Source organism: Cynocephalus volans, chromosome 2 (genome assembly GCF_027409185.1).
Source record: "Cynocephalus volans isolate mCynVol1 chromosome 2, mCynVol1.pri, whole genome shotgun sequence".
Lineage (NCBI taxonomy): Eukaryota > Metazoa > Chordata > Mammalia > Dermoptera > Cynocephalidae > Cynocephalus > Cynocephalus volans.
Genome location: NC_084461.1, coordinates 108509658 through 108528590, shown reverse-complemented (window position 1 = coordinate 108528590; position 18933 = coordinate 108509658). Strand labels below are relative to the sequence as shown.

Below are 18933 nucleotides of genomic sequence, written 5' to 3'. Positions count from 1 at the left end.
AAGAAAAATTATCAGTCTAAATTGAAAGATAGAAACCAAGAAAGTCCTGCATCCAGTACAGGCTGTGCAGATAGGCCTTATTCTGAATAGGACTCATTTCCTTAAAGACAGAGCAGACCAGGACTTTAGGCCTGAAGAAATTGGGGTAGTAGGCTAGGGACCCAAGGGGGCACTTGGTTACTGGAACTGGAGTAAAAGGTCAGACCTGAACCAATAAGAATGCTGACTTGTAACTGACTAGCTAATCTAACAACAGGATTCATTCCAAGGAAAAAGAGTGTAAGTGAATGAGAGGGCTACAAAGGGATACTGGAACATTGAGTAAGGCAGATTTTAAGGAGCACAAGATTTTACTAGCAGTCTGATTGCCCAGTAGGAGAATGGGCTTCCTCGGGAGACTGAATATCACTAGAGATATCTAAGCAGAAGCTAGATGGGCTTCCTTCCCGAGAGTATAGTAGAAAGAATTCCTGCTTTGAATTGGTGGGTATAATTTGTGACTTTTCTATTGTCAGATCCTCTGTTCCAGTGAAATGATAGGTATTTTAAAATTTGTGCGTGTTTTGAATTTGGGGAGAAGTTAAGGTAATTTTTCTTTTACTATATTTTAGGTGGCTGAATATACTATCCTAGAAGGAAAACTTCAAAAAACCCTAACTGACTTAGAGAAGCGAGAGCAGCAGCTTGCCAATGCAGAATCAGAGGTACTACATTTATCTGTCATATATCCTTATTTCACAAAGAATCCATATATTAAGTTTGTATTATTTATTTCTTTTTGCTCTATACAAATGTATTTCATGGAAATTATCTTTCAGACTTTATGGAGTAAAGTGTGTTTTACATGTTAGAATGTTAAGAATAAGTAGAAAAGTGTTATTTGAAATTGTTAACTATCATTCAGCCAGCTTTGGCTGACTTCCACAATAGTGGAAGTTTTTGTTAACTTTCCTATTATGTGGAAGGAATGGGAGAAGAGATAATGTTCCATAGGCTCAGGGGCATAGAATCCTGATTTTGTTTTCAGGGAGAAGGGAATTTTTCTCTCTTTCTTGCCCATTAAAGATTGGATCCCAAGAAGGGTGAGAACTTATTTTAGTATTATGCCTAGTTAGCATTTTTATTAGGTTTTACCAAATTTTACCCTAAATGTTTTTTACGAAATTCTATAGAAATCACTTCAAAAGATAATTAGAATTACTTCCACTTTAAATTTATATGCCCCTTCCCTATTCAAAAGATGTTTCTTAAAATTTTCTTAGCAAATCACCCTAACCTTATTATTATTAATTTTCTAGGATTTCTAAATGATTATAGATTTGTTATTAATACTGAGGCTCTATTACCTTCTATGTGATTAGGCAAGAGAATCAAAAGTTTCTAAAAGAAGAAAAGAAATGTGGGCTTATTTATTTATATAGTAAAAGGGGCTTTATTCAAACAGGAATTTTAAGTGGTTAGGGCCTTTTCAACTGAATTTATACAGATTATATATGGAATTTTGTATATATTTGTATATTAGTATCAAATGATAATGATTTAAAATTTATATTATCAGTACACTTGAACATTAACTCTCTAATAACTAAAAATGATGTGAAAATAAATTTTTCAATATTCTGAACATTTGACTATATATAAGGACAATAGAGTACTGAACAGGTAGTAATAGGCCAGCCTCCTAAAGATGCCTTTGTTTATAGCTTCAACGAGAAAAAAAGGAACTGCAATCAGAACGTGAACGGAACCTGCAAGAACTTCAGGACTCTATCCGTAGGGCCAAGGAAGACTGTGTTCACCATATAGAACTGGAAAGGTTAAAGATCAAGCAGCTAGAAGAGGATAAACACCGACTGCAGAAGCAGGTTGGATAAAATATTTGTCATCTTTTTACCCTTAGAGTTTATTTGCATTCTAGAAATTATAGAAATAGTTCACTAAAAAGTGATAAAATTTACAGTAATTTGCACTATTAGTTATATGTATTGCATTGAGAGTCAAATAAACTTTAAGTTGGATCTTCTTTTTCCTAAGTTAAAGCTAAAAGCTGTATTGGAATAATTTTCTGCTCTTATAGCTATTTGCATGAAATTGTACTGTATTTCAAGTGACTTCCAACATAAAATGTTTTTTATGTCTCCTTTTAGCAAACATAGATATCTTCATGTAGCAATGGACCAAATTCAGTGAAGAACCGAATTTCATGACAAAATTGTCAGTGCTCCTCTCCACTTCCTCACTTCACATTCATTCTCAACCCATCCCACTCTGCTTTGTGTCCCTGTTGCTTCAGCCAGCCAATTGTTAAAGAAGCCACCAAGGGCTAAGTCACTAAGTTCAGTAGGCATTTTTCATTCCTCATCTTTTTAAAACTTATTAACATCATCAGCACTATCATTCTTGTTTTTGTATATTCTCAACTTCTGTACAACCACTCTCCTTGTTTTCCTCTACCTTACGGCCACCCCTCAGGCTCTTTTGCAGGCTGTCTTCCTTTATCTTGCAATTAAATGTTGGACTTCTCCAAGCTTAAGGCTTACTTTCTAGAAAGCGATTTTATCCATGCTCATGACTCCAAAAACGATCTGTACATTTGGGACTTTCATGTTTATATCCAAGACCTTACCTTTGCACTCTAGACCCATATATCTGATTTTCTTTTTGACATTTCTAGTTGGATGTGTTAAGGCATTTTAAACCCAACATGATCCTCCTATCTACACCTGACCTTCTTCCTGTAAGTGTTCTCTATTTCAGTGATGGGCTCCTTTAATCTGCTCCTCATGTTGCAGCAAGAATATTTTTGAAATTTGGGAATCATGACACCCTCCTCTTTAAAATATTTTAGTGTCTTCTTACTGCTCATAGGAAGAATATCAGAATCGTTATCTTGGCCTATAAGCCTCTGCATAGTTTGGACCCAGCCTCTCTGTCTGACCTCATTTTCCTCACTTTCATCTCTGCTGTATACTCTCCAGCCACACTGTTCTGTGAGGTCCTCAGGCATGCCAGGCCCACTTCACCCACAGGATCTTCATGTTTGCTGCTGTTTCTGGGCCCAGTGAACTCTGTTCATCCTTCAGTTTTTAGCTAAAGCATTGCTTACCCCAGTAAATCTTCCCTGACCCCTGCTTCCTAAGTCTAGGTCAACTTTTTGTTTTATGTTTTCATGGAACATTATTCTCCTGTTCTTTTTCTTTATGATGTGTTCTCTGTTTGTTTTTATTTTCTGTCAGATTGTTTGCTCCATGAAAACTACTTTCGTTTATAGCTATATGCCTGGAGCCCAGCCCACTTGTCAGTGCATAATAGGGACTAAATAAATATTTGCTGAAAAATATAATGATCAAGCTGTTAAAAATTAAGCTTATCTTTCTTGAAAATTTTTCATGTAGATTAGATACATATTATGAATTCCTCCAAAGTCTTCGATAAATTCTATCATGAAGAACAGTTTCCTTAGTAGTTCGGGGTCAGTTATGGTCACGTTATTTATGTGGTTGTAAATGTGAATTTTATTGTTACTGTGGGGGTCTCATTTTAAATATGAAAGATAAAGTTATAAAAGTGGGCAATTGTGATGGGATTTACTAGTAATGCTTCTCTTCCACTTATCAGGAAGATTCAGCTCTTAACAAGTATTAGAATCACCACGGGGCACTCTTGAAAAATACACCTCTGTATCATGTCCTAGACTGGTATAATTAGCTTACATCTTCATAGCAAGAACCTTGGTGAGAAGAATTGGTATTTTGAAAAAAATTACCTAGGAAACACCCCTGTTCTTAAACCACTGTTCTAATACCTGCAGAAAAAATGGGGGCCGGAGGGAGAGGGAAATTTTCCAAGATGCTCAAATTGCTAAGTCCGTGACTGTGTACATTTCACATTTTGGTATAGGAACAGTTTTTAGGCCCTTACTCTGACCAGGTTACGTGCATTATTCACGCAATTCTGTCCTGAGGGGTAGAAGGGACAGTTAAACACACTGTCAGTGAGAGCTGATGAAGATAAAGTATCTATACTCAGACAGATAAAAGCAGATACAAGAATTTAAAATCAGTGTAGTTTATGGTCCACTTCTCAAAGGATAAAGAGTTCAGCATGCCTGAATAGCTTACTGCTTTACAACCTGATTGTAACAACAATAATTGTTTATGATGATGTCCCTGAGTGGTAAAGAAACTACCAAATGTAATATTAAGTTTACTAGCTTTTGTCTAAAACAGAAAAGTGAGAGAGATACTTTAGAAAGGTTTCTATTCAACTTTGGATGTTAAAAGAGGTAAACTTCAGTTACATGGAAACTTTTTATGTATGGAATACCTCATTATCTAAACATGCTAGATAAATTCTAATTAGAATTATTTATTATTGATGATTTAAGTTTTATTTTTGCCACAAATTTTCTCAGTATTTCAAATTTAGTTAAGTTTTACATCTTAGGAGAGAGATAACTAGTTTACCTAATAATAGTCATATCAGTATATCTTTTGGGAAAGCATATTTGATATATAATCTATGCTTGCATTTGGTTTTTTAAAAATCCCAGGTTGAAAAAAAAAAATCTTTATACCCTACTTTTTTAAAGAAAAATTTGTAACTGTTGTAAGGAAATTACAGAGTGTCTAATCAAGACAGCCTCGTTTTTATTTTTTATTTTTTTATTTAGGAAGTATTGACTGCTTTGATTAAAGCATTTTTCTAAGGAATGAAAAGATCTGAACTCTATTTTTGCCCCTGCTACTGCCTGGCTCACTAGCTCTTTGGCACTGCCTCAGTTAGTTCTTTGACTTTCAATTTTCTTACCTATAAATATGAAAGAATTGGACCAAATAGTCTTTAAATTACCTTAAGTTGTAATAGTATTTGAATCTGTAAAATTCATACAGTATCAAACTATAATAAATACTACATTAAAATTGATTTTATATTTATTTTCATGGATAATCTGGTATATCTATAATGCTCAATCTTTTCTTTCATGTGACATCTTAAGAAAAGTGTAAAGAAAGTATCCGTATTTCTATCAGGTGACCTTTTCATTTGCCATCTAAAATTTAACAAAAACGTCCTCATTGTACTGGTTTTATAAGAAATCTTTATACTATTCAAAAGTTTTTGTGTATTGTTAGTCAGTTGATTTACTGAATTTTTAATTACTAGAGATCTTTATTTTCCTCATGCTTTATGTATTTCCTAAATTTTCTACTATTAATATACTTTAGAATAAGAAAAAAAATGACACTTGAATTGAATTTTAATATTAAACTTTGCATATCATTCTTTTAAAATGACTATAGGTACTTTTTCTTAATACAGCTTAATGATGGTGAAAATAAGTATAAGATTTTGGAAAAAGAGTTCCAGCAGTTCAAGGATCAGCAAAGCAACAAACCAGAAATTCGTCTACAGTCTGAAATAAATCTTCTCACCTTGGAAAAGGTACGCATGTCAGTTTTTGACAGCTTAACTAGTCTCAGTGATCAATATAGAAAATCAATAAATAATACCTTTGTATACAATGTAATAATGTTTCACTGTAATGTTCTTATATCAAATAAGAACATATCAGAGAATTCAAGGCACATGACATTGTTAGTACTTGAATTTCTTGGCTTATATCAGTTATAGCTTATATTAATTGGAGTCCTTGGTTGCAAAGAACAGAACTAACTAGGAATAAAGGAATTCACAAAACTGTAGGAGGCTGAAGAACCAGTTTCAAAATATGAACAGAAAGAAGGGGAAGCAAAGCAAACCAGTATCCTGTCACAAAACAATCTACTTAGAAGCGTGCGCCTGTTGGTGCAGGCACTGCCATGTTGCTGGTTTCCATAGCCTCTGATTCTAGTGTAATACTGTTGAACTGTCAGTTTTAGTGCCATACTGTTGAACTGTCATTAGCCATTATGAATATTCTGTGTATCACTACTTTCTAGATTCAGTGTCCTAGACAGGAGCTTTCATTTTAAATCACAGACCTGCACTTTAGCTTTCAGCTTGGAAGAAGATATCCATCCTGTTTGTTTTCTGTGGTTAGAATCCATCCTATTGTGTTTTCTGTGGTTAGAAGCCATCCTATTTTGTTTTCTGTGGTTTCTCAATTTCATTGGGATTCTCCCACAAATAGAATGTTCAAATGCTAGGCATTTTAAAAGTATGTAGTGTTCCAACAGACAACCTAAGTTTGACAATGTGTGTTCTTAACCTTTTATGATTTGATCATTTTTAGGCATGGTTAAAAGATATAGCATACACAGGAAAATAACATTTAACAGTTTGAGTAATTGTTGTGCTAGCCATTCCCTGTCTTTTTCCACTCAGCTTTATATTGAAGGCTTCCTTTCCATTTTGCTTCCATAGATTCAGCTACTAGGGGGTGCTAGCAGATGACTGGTGGGTGGGAGTTGGGGGATGCCAGGGTAGTTCATGTTCTTGTTTTCTCCTTCTTCTCCTTCTCTCTCTCTTTCCCTAGGCTTCTTTTATTTTCTCTGGCAGTAGTTGCATGTTTTTATGGTTCCATCTCCCACCAGATAGCCCTTCTCTCCAGCTCCCTTTGGGCAATCCCCACTGTGGTTCTAGTTCACTGGACAACCCCAGTTTTTAGGTTCCTGGTAGCACTACCTTCTTCTGTTGCTTCCCTACCCAGGAGAGATAGGAACTTCATTTTGCTGCTAATCACTGGGTTACCTCTATTTGAAGACCTAGAGTGATTTCTAGTTTCCTGTCAGGATTATGATGGATACAACTAGTTTTTCATTATCTAGCAAAGATGGGTACTATTTGACACTGTGATAAATGCTGTGAAAGCTTCAAAAAATGTTATAATTACCCAGATAATTATAGCAACAGACAAATGATAGATATTAGCTGATTTTCTCATATGAAATGCTATGAACACAAAGGGAAAGTAAAGTCACTTCTAGCTGAGATCAACACATTAGGCATAACAGAGAAGTGAGATTTGATATGGAACCTAAAGGATAGGTGAAATTTTAAATAGGGATATATATGGATGAGGTTATTCCTAAAAGAGGTATTGAACAGAAGTATAGAGGTTAAAAAGTCTGTTGCATATTTGCATATTAGCTTAAGTAGAGCCTAGAGTTTAATCAGTACAGTTGTAGTTTACAAAATAAAAATCTGGCTGATAAGAAAATGCTGGAAAGGTGATTTTCGGCCATATTGGGGAAGGTCTTAGATGCTAAGTTAAAGAATTCAAATTTTATCTGGTAAGAAAGAGATTACTCCCAAGTTTATAAGATTGGCATAATGTATGTTAATATTAATAGAAATGAATAATTTTGATGAAGAACATGGGAGAGTAGTAATCATAAAGTAACATTTAGGAGCAGAAGATAGACTTACAGGTTTGAGAGAATGGACTAACGGACAGCAGCAGCAGCCAAGAGTGCTTTGAGTGAAGCAGTGTCTGGTCTCTGTTTAAGTGTGGCAGGGGAGAAAGACTATGTGAATAGCTTCAACATCTCTTTTGAAGTTAATTTCATAATTTTAACATTCAAAACCTTAATGATTAAGTTGAGCTATTATAATCTGATTTTAGGCTATGGGATAAATTCCTTTAGGAACTTCTAATACTCATTGTGACTGTTTCAGAACTACCACAATCCAAGCTACATTATAAACTTTCCAAGGCAAAAACCATGTAGTAGCAATTTTCATATTACCTGTGCTTAGCACAGCACTCTATACCTTGTAGTACTGAATAAATATTTGTTAATAGTGGTGATGAACCAGCATAATCTTTGCTACTCAGAATTTTCATATATCATTCATTCAGCAAAAATTTATGGAGGGCATATTGTTTGTATCTATCTCATCTTGATACAAAATGGTTTTAATATGTTAAGTTCTTATTAATTAGTTCATCAGCAACTTACTGAATACCCTCTGTATTCCTAAGATTATTATTATTCTTGCGCTGAACAAGACAAACAAACTCCTCAAGGAGCTCCATTCTAGAGGAGTTAACAAATGAACAAGATCATTTTTGTTAATGCTGAGCATAATAAAAGTAATAAAAGGAAGGTGTCATAGTGAATGTGGCAGTGTGGGTGGCATGGCAGGACAGGTGCCACTGCACATAGGGTGGTTAAGAAAGACCTTTTTGAGGAGGTAACTAACATTTAAATAGAGATCTGTGAGAAGAGAAGCCAGCAATGTGAAGAGCTGTGGGAATTGTGTCCAGGGGTCACCTGCAAAGGCACAGAAGTGGGACTAAGCCTGGATTGTTTGAGGAATAGGAAGAAGGCCAGCTTAGAGCATGAGGGGAGGAGATGTGCAAGATGAGTTTCAAAATATGGGCCCTTAAAACTATGGCAAGGAGAACACGTTTTGTTCTTAATCTAATAGAGTTGTAGCATAACAGTAGTTAACACCACGGATACTGGAGCCAGAGACCTTGGTTCAGATCCTAGCTCTGCCAGTTACTGCTAGCTTTGTTACCTTGTGCAGGTTACTTTTCTTCTATGTACTTATCTCCATATCTTTTGGATGGGGATAATAAGGTTGATAATAGAATTAAATGAGTTAATATTTGTAAAATGCTTAGCACAGAACCTGAGGCATTGTTTATTTTACTTATTTTATTTTTGTTATACTTACAAACATAAAATTTAAATAAATAATGGGATACCGTTGAAGGGTTTTTAAAGTAGGAGAGTAGCATGATCTTTACAAACAAAAAAAAAAAAATCATTTGCCTAGTATGTAGAAAATGTATGTAAGAGGACACAACCTGTCTCTTCAGCTGCAAATTCATATATTCAACTGCCTACTCAACATCTTTTCTTGAATGCCTTAGAAGAGCAGTTCTCAAACTTTTTGGAGTTAGGACCCCATTATACTATCAAAAGTTATTAAAGACTCCAAAACACTTTATGTCTACTGGTAATTGCTGTACTAGAAGTTAAAACTGGAAATGGTTTAAAATATTAAACCCAACATATAGTAACAAGGATAACATTTTTATGAAAAACAACTATGTTTTAAAAAGCAAATTGTTAGAAGAGTGACTGTTTTACTTTTTTGTAAATCTCATTAGTGTCTGGGTAATAGAAGACAGCTGGTATATCTGCTTTTGCCTAAAATCTGTTGTGATATACATCACGTAGCCTCTGGAAAACTCTACTAATAGACGAATGAAAGTGGAAAAGACAAATAATGTATTAATATTATTATGAAAACAATTTTAACCTCCTGGACCCTTTGAGGTCAAAACTTTAGTCTTTGAGATATCCCAGAATGTACAAAACTAAACTCAAGTGGTGGTGGTGGTATAGTGGTGAGCATAGCTGCCTTCCAAAACTAAACTCAGATATCTCCCCTGAAACCTGTTTTTCATCTAATGTCTCTGATCTCAATAAATGTTTCTGCAGCCTGTCAACTGCTAAGCTATCTTTGGGTTTTGTTCTTATCCCCACATTCACTTAGTTGCAAAGTCTTATTGATTCTGTTTCTTACATACTTGGACAGTCTCTTCATTTCTTCATTTTTGGCCATCTCTTCATTTCTCTGCCAGTGAACTTGAATCCAGCTGGATATTTCCCACCCCTCTTTTGATAAAAACCAAGTAGTAAAGTTTTCTGTGTTTATAAATATTAATTTTGTAGTACCTATCAAAAATGTTTGAAGCACTCATTAGATAGTATTTCATCGATTCTCACAAGATCTATTAAGTGGGTGTCAGAAAGTATTTCCATTTTACCTTGGGTATAAATTCAGAGACCAGATATCAAAATTGTAGCAGAAGCATTATCTTATTTATCTGTGAATATGGGCTGGTTGACTAGATAATATCCAACAAAGAAATAAATTTTAAACGATTTTTTAAATTTCTTCTTCCAACTACACTTTTACCAAAAGGATAAAAGTCATTAAACATATTAAAAGTATCCTGAACTTGTTGAGAGACAGAGAAACACATAACTGAACTTGTAAGTCTAACATAATTAGACTTAAAGAATTCATCCAGCATATTTAAGAGCCTAGTAGTAAAACAAGGCTTTTCAGCTCTGCTGAAATTTTTTTGTAAATATTTTTGGAGCCAGAAGAGGGCAGAATCTTATTTCTTAAATAGTAACAAAGATAACAGCACAGAAAGGAAGACATACGTGAAAAAGTATCTGACTTAGTCTGTAAGTTCTGGTTATGTCTAATTGAGATGTTTTTTGTTTTTTTAATCATTCAGTATGACAAAAATAGTCCCATTTTCACTGAAGTGGTCTAAAAATAAGTTAACATTAAGATACAGTTTTACCAAATATAATTCTTGATTCCTTTTGTTACGTAAGAAGTGAATAATAGTTTCTGATTTTTTTGTAGCTGAAATGTTTTTTACATAGCTTGAAAATAATTTGGACTTTAAAAAAATAAAATATGGAAAGCGTATAGTTTAGTAGCATATAGAAGTTGAAAAGACAAAGAAAATATGTTGAAAAATATAGATATTTTTAATCAAGCAAAAAAAATATTTATTTAAGAATATTTGGTGAGTGTCTACTGTGTGCACACCCTTGTCATAGGGCAAATGAGAAAGATGAAAAGAGAGTAAAGGAAAAGTACATTATCCTTTTGGGACTTCACTTTTAAAGAGTTTGTAATGTAATTGGGGAGATGATTCAGAGAGAGGAATGACCATGAATAATCAAATAGCAAAGAATGTGATAGAAACTCTTCACAATTCAAAAAGGAGAAACCATTCAGTGTTCAGAATCTAGTAGTTTTAAGACAGCTTCTTGTAGAAGTGGAATTTTGAGCTGAGACTTGAGATTTAGTTAAGCAGAAAAGAAAAAGAATTGGTAGGCTCAGGAAGTAACTTGGGCAAGGGTCGGGGTATGTGTAGTAGACACAAACCTGGTTATAATTGAGTATTTCCTGTTGAGGAATACTAAAAATGTAGGTTGAGCAGGTGGGATGGAAATTATATTTTGGAGTACCTGGAATCCTAGGCAGAGGAGTTAAGTCCCAATACTGTAGGTAAATGGCTACTGGAGAATTTTTAGTAGAGAGTGAATTGATCTAATGGTGGTTCTCAGGATTTGTAGATAGAGTAGATTTGAAGTTGGGGAGACAAAAGAACCTCTTATAGTCAGATACATTGAGAAGAGCCTGGGCTAGGGAAGTGGCAGGAATATAAAGGATTAAAATTTGAAAATATTTCAAAGGAGAAATCTATAGTTCCTAATAACATGTTAGACCTGGGAATAGGGGATTAGAGACGACAATGGCATACCTCTAGTAGAGAACCAGAATTGTGGGTATATTGATTGTAGAAAAAGGGAAATTGGGAACCAGTGAATGCTAGTCTGTTTTTGTCTTCACCAACTTCTGAATTGACACTAGGTCTTGAGCTGAATTTTCCTTTCCCATATAATTTGGCATATGGTACATTACCTCATGTCATGGACCAGGAAAACCTAAATGAAAATACAAGTGCAAAGGCTTCCAGAAGTCTCAGATCTACTTACAATATGACCTTTTAACTCAAGGTCTTTGAATGCCCTGAAATTATATCAAAATTTTGGTTGTGAGCATTTTTTTTGGAATCAGGTCTGTGTATTTCTTTAGAATCGCAGAGGCATCTATATTCTTTAAAAAATAAAAGTTAGGAACCATTCATTTGGTGATAGGAATGAATTAAAAGAATAAAGTTTATGTTTCAGATTTGCTAGCTACAGGTTTTTTATTTAAGAATAAAGAAATTATATGTATAACTATACATATGTTTTAAATTAGTGTGAATAACTATACAAAGTGAATTATTTTAATAATTATGGCAAAACTGATATAGCATGCCCAGACAGTTTTTTTTTCTGATGTAGCTGGTCCACTGGGTATTAGTAATCCTTCTAGGTTCATCATTGTCTTAACCTTCATTCTTGGGTACATCCAGGATATTAGACTTTTCCAGGACCCATGGATATAATTGCTTTTATAACTGAATATTGCCTTTTTATCTCACAGCTATAAAAAGATTTTTTCTATTCTTCTGGGTATGGCCTGTTGTTAAATTACCAAGTAATATGTATAAATCTTAGGGGCATAAGTGGAAGAGATTATTTTTGATAATCTCAGCAGTGTATTATTCAATTTAAGATGCTTGAGTCTAGTTGTGAAATGTCAACACATTTAAATCCTAGCACTAGGGATTTGTAAAGCAGAAAAGACCTTGACTCCATGTAGTCATATATCATTGCAGAGAATGCTCTGGTGTTTTGTGAAGGGAATTTGGCAATATGCTTTTACTTTTATTTTCATATGAGTTTTCTGAACTTTGAATTTTTGGACAGTGTCTTCGTTTTTATTTTCCTGTAAAATATTAGGAGCTCTATGTTTGGGAAAAACTAGACTTGACATAAAAAAAATTAGACCAGTTTAGAGTAATAGTGTTTTAATGTAATTCAAGCAGATTATTACATTATCACTTAATAGTAAAACTGTCTGTTGGCTTCATGAATTTGTTTGGTACTTGGTTTGAAACACTGAGTGAGTGCATTCCAAAACATAACCAAGTTGGCTTTGGTTCATGTACAACAGATTGCCTGCTGCAAGTATAATAGCCATATTTTTAATTGAATCAATTTAGTGTTTTTCTTTATATATTTGAGGACAAATAGAAAATAAAGGTTGTGTGTTATTAAGGAACATCGTTTTTCTTACTCGAGTTTATTTTAACATTCTTAAAATATTTTTGACTTTGTTCTCTTAGTAAACTGCTTTCTGCTAAAACATTTCACTGTTTTCAGTGTTCCACATTTTGCCAAAAAAAAAAAAAAATAGTTATAAAAGTATCTCTACTAGCTCTCTTCAAGACAAAATTCCACGTAATGATATGCCTCCAGAAGGAAAATGTGGTTTCTAAGATTTAGAGTGCCAGCTAAATTGGAATGTTAACAGTCAGAACTGCTTTTTGTAAAAAAATGAGTGTATTTTTCACTCTATGATCTTTATGTGATATACATGTTTAAATACATTTATAGTAACTGTCTGGAAGTTAAGACTAATTCAGTTCTTTTTAGTATAGGCTGTTAGGCCATAAAAATAAGACTATATTTTAAACAAGAAAATGTTCATGTGCCATAATATTTATAGTAAATTATGTAACAGTTTTAGATGATGTCGTATGTTACGCTATATAAACTCTTTTCTTAAGCCAGACTCTTTGTATATATTATCTTTCAGTGATTGTACACAGTGGTATAGTGTTTCACTTGATATGATTTTAATCACTGTTAGGTTGAACTCGAAAGAAAGTTGGAATCTGCAACTAAGTCTAAACTACATTACAAGCAGCAGTGGGGAAGAGCTTTGAAAGAACTTGCCAGACTTAAACAGGTATGAAGTTTATAGCTTATTCTTTTTATGTCATTTTCCTTTGTTTCTTTATAAGTTTGCATGTTTGGCAATATTTGTTATGTTCAGATGTCTACATTTGAATCTCCAATACTATTTTTTGAGATTAGTGGCTTTTTTTATGTGTTATATGCAAGACCCTCCTTTTTTGTAGTTAAAAACTGAAACTTTTAGCTTTTTCGTTCTTATTTTAATTACCAACTATCCTCTTCCCCAAAAGAGATAGGGAATACTTTCTTTTATTTCTACGAACACTTATTTCTATAAAACAACCACTCTTTTCCTCCTTAGTATTATTCTTTCCGTTGGGATTACCTTCTGAAGGCGGGAAGGGAATTAAGGATGTCTTAAATTGAACATTTCCTCAAATTTAAGAATATATCTTAAATGTTATTCCTTGCAAGACACAATAATTTAATTAAGAAAAGTGATCATGAAGGATTTTTGCATAAATTTAAGAGTTTTAAAACCTTGATAGTAGTTTCCTGAATTCTTCTTAGGTTACATTTTTTTCCTTCCTGTTACTAGACAACAAATGCTTTTAGCTTCATGAGAAATTAATGTTAATTTTGGGTATAATTTCTTCAAATGATTAAGATCAAATAAAATATGAACAAGATTTTATTTTGAATCTAATCTACTTGACCTGAATACTTTTAAGGATCGGTAATGGTTATTTTATTCTAAATTTGCTTTTCTTTAATATATCAGTTTTATTCTAAATAAAATTTGGCACATAAGGTCTTCCAAGCCTGTATTTTTCATAACGATCAAATGCTATTAAACGTCTTTCTGGTATTATGTTAAATGCTTACCATCTTCAGAAAGTATTACCAGACTGCATGAGAATTAAAAAGTAGTAGACAGTTTACTCTTACATAGTTTGTAGATGAGTTGAGATTATAAACATTAAAAATGATATCAATAAGTATAAAATAATATTATACCAAGTGATTGTAGTATATGAATGTTGACAGGACTAAGAGTAGACATTATGTATAGTACTGAGGGCCTTCTGTATTCAGGGCATTGTCTTAGGTGTACAGATATAAGTAAGACATAGGTCTTTCAGGGAGCTTGTGATTTAGTAGTAAGGAAGAAACAGCTATAAAAACAACATTTACTGCCTAATAGTAAGATCCCTGATGGGAATCATACCGAATACTCAGGAAAGGAAATGTATCTATTTAATAGGACTTAGGAAAGGTGCCATGAAGAGGAGGTATTTGAAATGGACCTCTGGAGATGGGTAGTTAGGATTTTAATAGAGAAATTGGTTGTGATTTAGACTAATAAATATAATGAAGACCATGATCATACCAAAAAGGCATGAAGTGGGAAAGCATAATCTGTTCTTGTAAAACAGAGGAAGGCCCATTTGAGACGGTAACTTATGTGATAGCAATAGAAATGCAACAGAAGATTCTTGTTAAAGATGATGCCAAAGGCTCAATCCTTAGTGTCTGGAAAGACAGTTTCCAGTTTTGGAGTAAGAAGCTGATTGGAGCGTGGGAAGGAGACAGGATTTACAAATTTGGACATTTTAATTTTTACAGAAATTCAGCAAGCAGTTAGAAATATGTATCTATTGTTGGGAGGATGATTCAGCTTAAAAACAGGTGAAGGAATCCTTTGCAGAGGTGGTATTTGAAGTTGTGCCAGACAGAATTTGGAATTCTTACGTTTAAGAAGAAAGAAGGAAAGCTAATGAAGGAAATAGAAGCTAGAGAGAAAGAGTGAAGATAATTATAATGATGCTGATAGAGCAGTTAGTATTTATTGAAGGCCTTCTGTGTGCCAGGTGCTTTGCTAAGAGCCCTTTAGATCTTTTCATTTAATCCTAACAAAGATCCCTGTGTAGCAGGGATTTTATAGGTGAAGTAACTGAGACTTAAGGAAGTTAAGTTGCAGATCACACAGGTACTAAGTGGTAGAGCTAGGATTGAAATCATTTGACCAGAGTCCAGGCTCAGGCTCTTTCCCTTTTATAATATTATGGTTTCAGTCCATAGAAGCCAAGGGATGAAAGACTTTCAAGGAGAAAAAAATGAGCCATGGAAGACAGGGATTTCTGACAAGAATATTAAGGCAGAAGTAGTCATGAGTTGGCATATCCTAGCAAGGAAAATGGCATCACTGACTGTGAGAGAGAGACCAGCTCTCATAATAAAAATTAAAGTGACTTTGAGAGAGAAGAAGCTAATATAGTCATGATGCTAAGATATTTAGGATGCTGATAGTATAACAAGGTAGAGTCCTTGTGCAATTGAGGGCAAGGAAATAATGTGATGAGAATAGTTGTTAAAAGTAACAGTATACAAATCCTATCAGAAGCAGTATACGTGGTAGTTAAGAACATGGCCTGGAACTCAAGAGAGCTTCTGTCTTGGCTCTACCTCTTACTACCTCTGTGACTTTGGTAATTTAACTTCCTTGATTAGTCTCCTCATTTATGAGAGAAATTTTTTCTCACAGATTATTCTGAGAATTAAATGGTCTGTAAAGCATTTAATACAGTGCTTGATACATAGTATACGCTCAATAAATGGTAACTTGTTAAAAGGAGATGAGCCATAAAGCTGTTTTGTAGTATTTTTGCCTGTAGTCATTGGGAATCTAATTGGATGGTAGCTTCAGATATTGATAAACAGAACAAATACTAGTGGGCTGTGTGACTGATTAACTATTCAAAGAAATGGTAGACACCAGTAATACTTTAAAAAATTTAAATGTGGAGAACAGGGCGATGTTGTTACACAGTGATAACAGTGGGGAAGTGGGATAGGATATAGTTTGAGTAATAACAATACTTTGTATTTGGATGATAGTTTTAATAGATGTTCTGCAGGAAATTATACAGATGGAAAAATCATGTAAGGGCTGAATGTGCAGATAATCAAGAGTGTCAGAAGGTTAACTTCCTAGGGTTTGGGTATAAAGGGATGTGAGTATATTGAGTCTGAAGGAACATCTATAGTTAGTTCATGTGTTCATTCTTTCATTCATTCAACAAGTACTTATTCAGAGCCTACTGTGCAGCTTGCACAGTGGTAGATGCTGTGGATATAGCAGTCGTCTCCCATCTGGAACTTAAAGTTCAGTCGGTGGGAGGACTATTTGATATTTAACAAGGACATAGCAGGGTGGTAAGAAATGCAAATAAAATCAGCAGGTATTAGAAAAACAAGAAGATAACTGGGTTATCACTGTATTTTTCACTCAAAGCTAAGAGAGAAACATTTCAAAGAAAAAATGCTTCAAATAACTCTATTATATGTGAAATCATATCAAGTTTTAAAATAGTCCATAGGGAAGAAGTCAAAGATAGTGACTGCCATCAAAGAAATTGAGTAGTGAACAATAAGAGACTAATGTAGGTGTTACCAAAATCAGTTGAAGAGATGGAGTAGTTTAGCTGTTGGTTAGGATTTTTCCTTTGGAGAAATGAGTAATTATTAATAAACTGTTGAAACATAATTTCATTATAATTGACATGTTTCTTATTAAGAAATATCCATGCAAGAATTTTTTGCTTATTAACTGATTTTAAGTCATGTTCATGTGTGTATGTTATAGATTACATTTTTTTTTTAAGTTTTTATCACTTGAGGTAGTTTTAAAAATATAAATAAATAATCTTCTTAATAGACTCCCAAATTCATGGCTCTTTTTTAGTTTCACACTGGAATACTGAGGTAGGTAGTCTTCTTTGAAAGGAGATTCATTATGAAGGGCTTCCACCCAAGAACCTCTTCTTCCTAACACCTGCACCCTCATACACTTTCACTCCCTTCTAAATCTTTCTTTAATCCATCTTCTATTTATCTCTTCTTCCTATGTACTTTCTACCCTCTTGCCCCAAAACCATTGACAAAGTAATTTTAGCTCTTTAATCCTAACAAAAGAGGATGTCACAAAAGTTCACATGCCTTCTTTCTCTTGAGTTACTATAAGTGTATAAAGAAAAGGAAAGAAATCATAGTATTTTTGTAATTTTATTTTTATTTTTTATCTTTTATTAGCATATTCATTGTTACAAATCATACTTATTCTTTATGCCGGTTATCCAATCTCTCCCCTTTGCTTCTCCCCTAGTATTAAATTAGTGGTATGACTCCAAAACTTCTACTCCATGAAAGAAAATAAAATAGTCTCATTCTTTGAGTGCAGTGATGTTTATTGCTTTCTTATTGTAGACCGTTTTTCTCCCTTATCCCACAAACTTTCTGCTTTAGAAACAACACTGTAAACAAATTTCAAGGTCACTAGGAATTATTGATGTTCTGCAAACCACACTGAGATGCAGCACTTTAAGAAGAAAAGTAATAGACCTTGGTTGGGATACCATAGTGAATTGTGCTTTGCCACTAATTGTTTTTGGGAGATTAAAATTAATAACTTCATCAAATTGGCACATTTCATATGTGTGAAAATTACTTCAAAATTTTTTCATTAAACTTTTTATTAAAAACACATTTATTGTATTGGAATATAAAATTGGAATCGTCTGTCTGCTTTTGTTCAGAAGATTGTGCAACTTCTTGTTTAAATTGGATTAGTACCATGTTAATTTTACATCGCCTCTGGTGAATAGCCATGGGGCAATAATCTCTGCCAGTAATTTGTCACATCAAAACCCTCTAGAGAGCCATACAAAACATTTGTGTAGTACGGATTAGACGGTGAAAGCCATATCTTAGATTGTTAATAAATGTTAATGACAAAGCCCAGCTGGTAAAGCTTGGAAATAATATCTAATGCTTGGTGCCCATTGCCAAAAGAATGTTTAAACAGAGATTTCCATTACTCAGATGTGACCTAGTATAGTCAATTTGTGAATTAAAAAATCATAACCTTCTAATTATTAAGGAAAAAATACTTTCTTTTTACTCAAAACCATAAATGTCTGTGTTCCAAGTTGTAAGCTTTTTTGTTCTTTGGTAACTGGGAAGGCAACAGCTGTAAAATATAAATAAGTATAACATACAATGAGTCCTAATTTAGACAACAAGGAAATGATACCCTTACGTTTTGGGTTTGGTATCTTGGGACAAAGTTAAAAATTCTACATGTTAGATATTTAAGTGGTAATTTAGTTCCCTTTTTCCCTTCTCCATGAAAATATACTATAGAAATATTTAAAACCAAAACAAATACTTGTATTAAATGGTCTACAAATACCCGAGTTGAGACTGTCTGGTTTACTCCTTGTGTTCTAAATGATAACATGTTTACTTAATATTTTTTGACATCTTAGAATATAGTTATGTAAGCAGAATTAAAGCCACTGCTTTTTAAAAATAAATGAATCATTATTATTAAGTATGAATTTATGGTTGTAGAAAATTTAACATTTTTATTATGTCAGATATATTAAAACTAGGTATGTTTCCCAGGACAGAAAACAGAACTAAGATTTTGGGTAGGATGTGAGTCCCTTACCATATTTGTGCACAGTAGATCTGTTTAAAACTAAGCTGATATATTTAGTTAAAACAACACAGACTTCATTGGCTGACATCAGCACTATCTTGTCCAGCCTCCTGCTTATCCACT

At 33.6% G+C, this 18933-nt stretch overlaps 1 protein-coding gene across 6 annotated transcripts in view; it reads left to right on the top strand.

Annotated features, from left to right (window-relative positions):
- CEP120 (centrosomal protein 120) overlaps positions 1–18933 on the top strand; it is a 74178-nt gene that overhangs the window by 36019 nt on the left and 19226 nt on the right. For all 6 annotated transcript variants that reach the window (XM_063086809.1, XM_063086812.1, XM_063086811.1 and 3 more), the window contains 4 exons: positions 612–704; positions 1704–1865; positions 5323–5445; positions 13261–13359. In XM_063086809.1, the coding sequence (XP_062942879.1) occupies positions 612–704; positions 1704–1865; positions 5323–5445; positions 13261–13359 (477 nt within the window). The remainder of the gene's footprint in view (positions 1–611; positions 705–1703; positions 1866–5322; positions 5446–13260; positions 13360–18933) is intronic.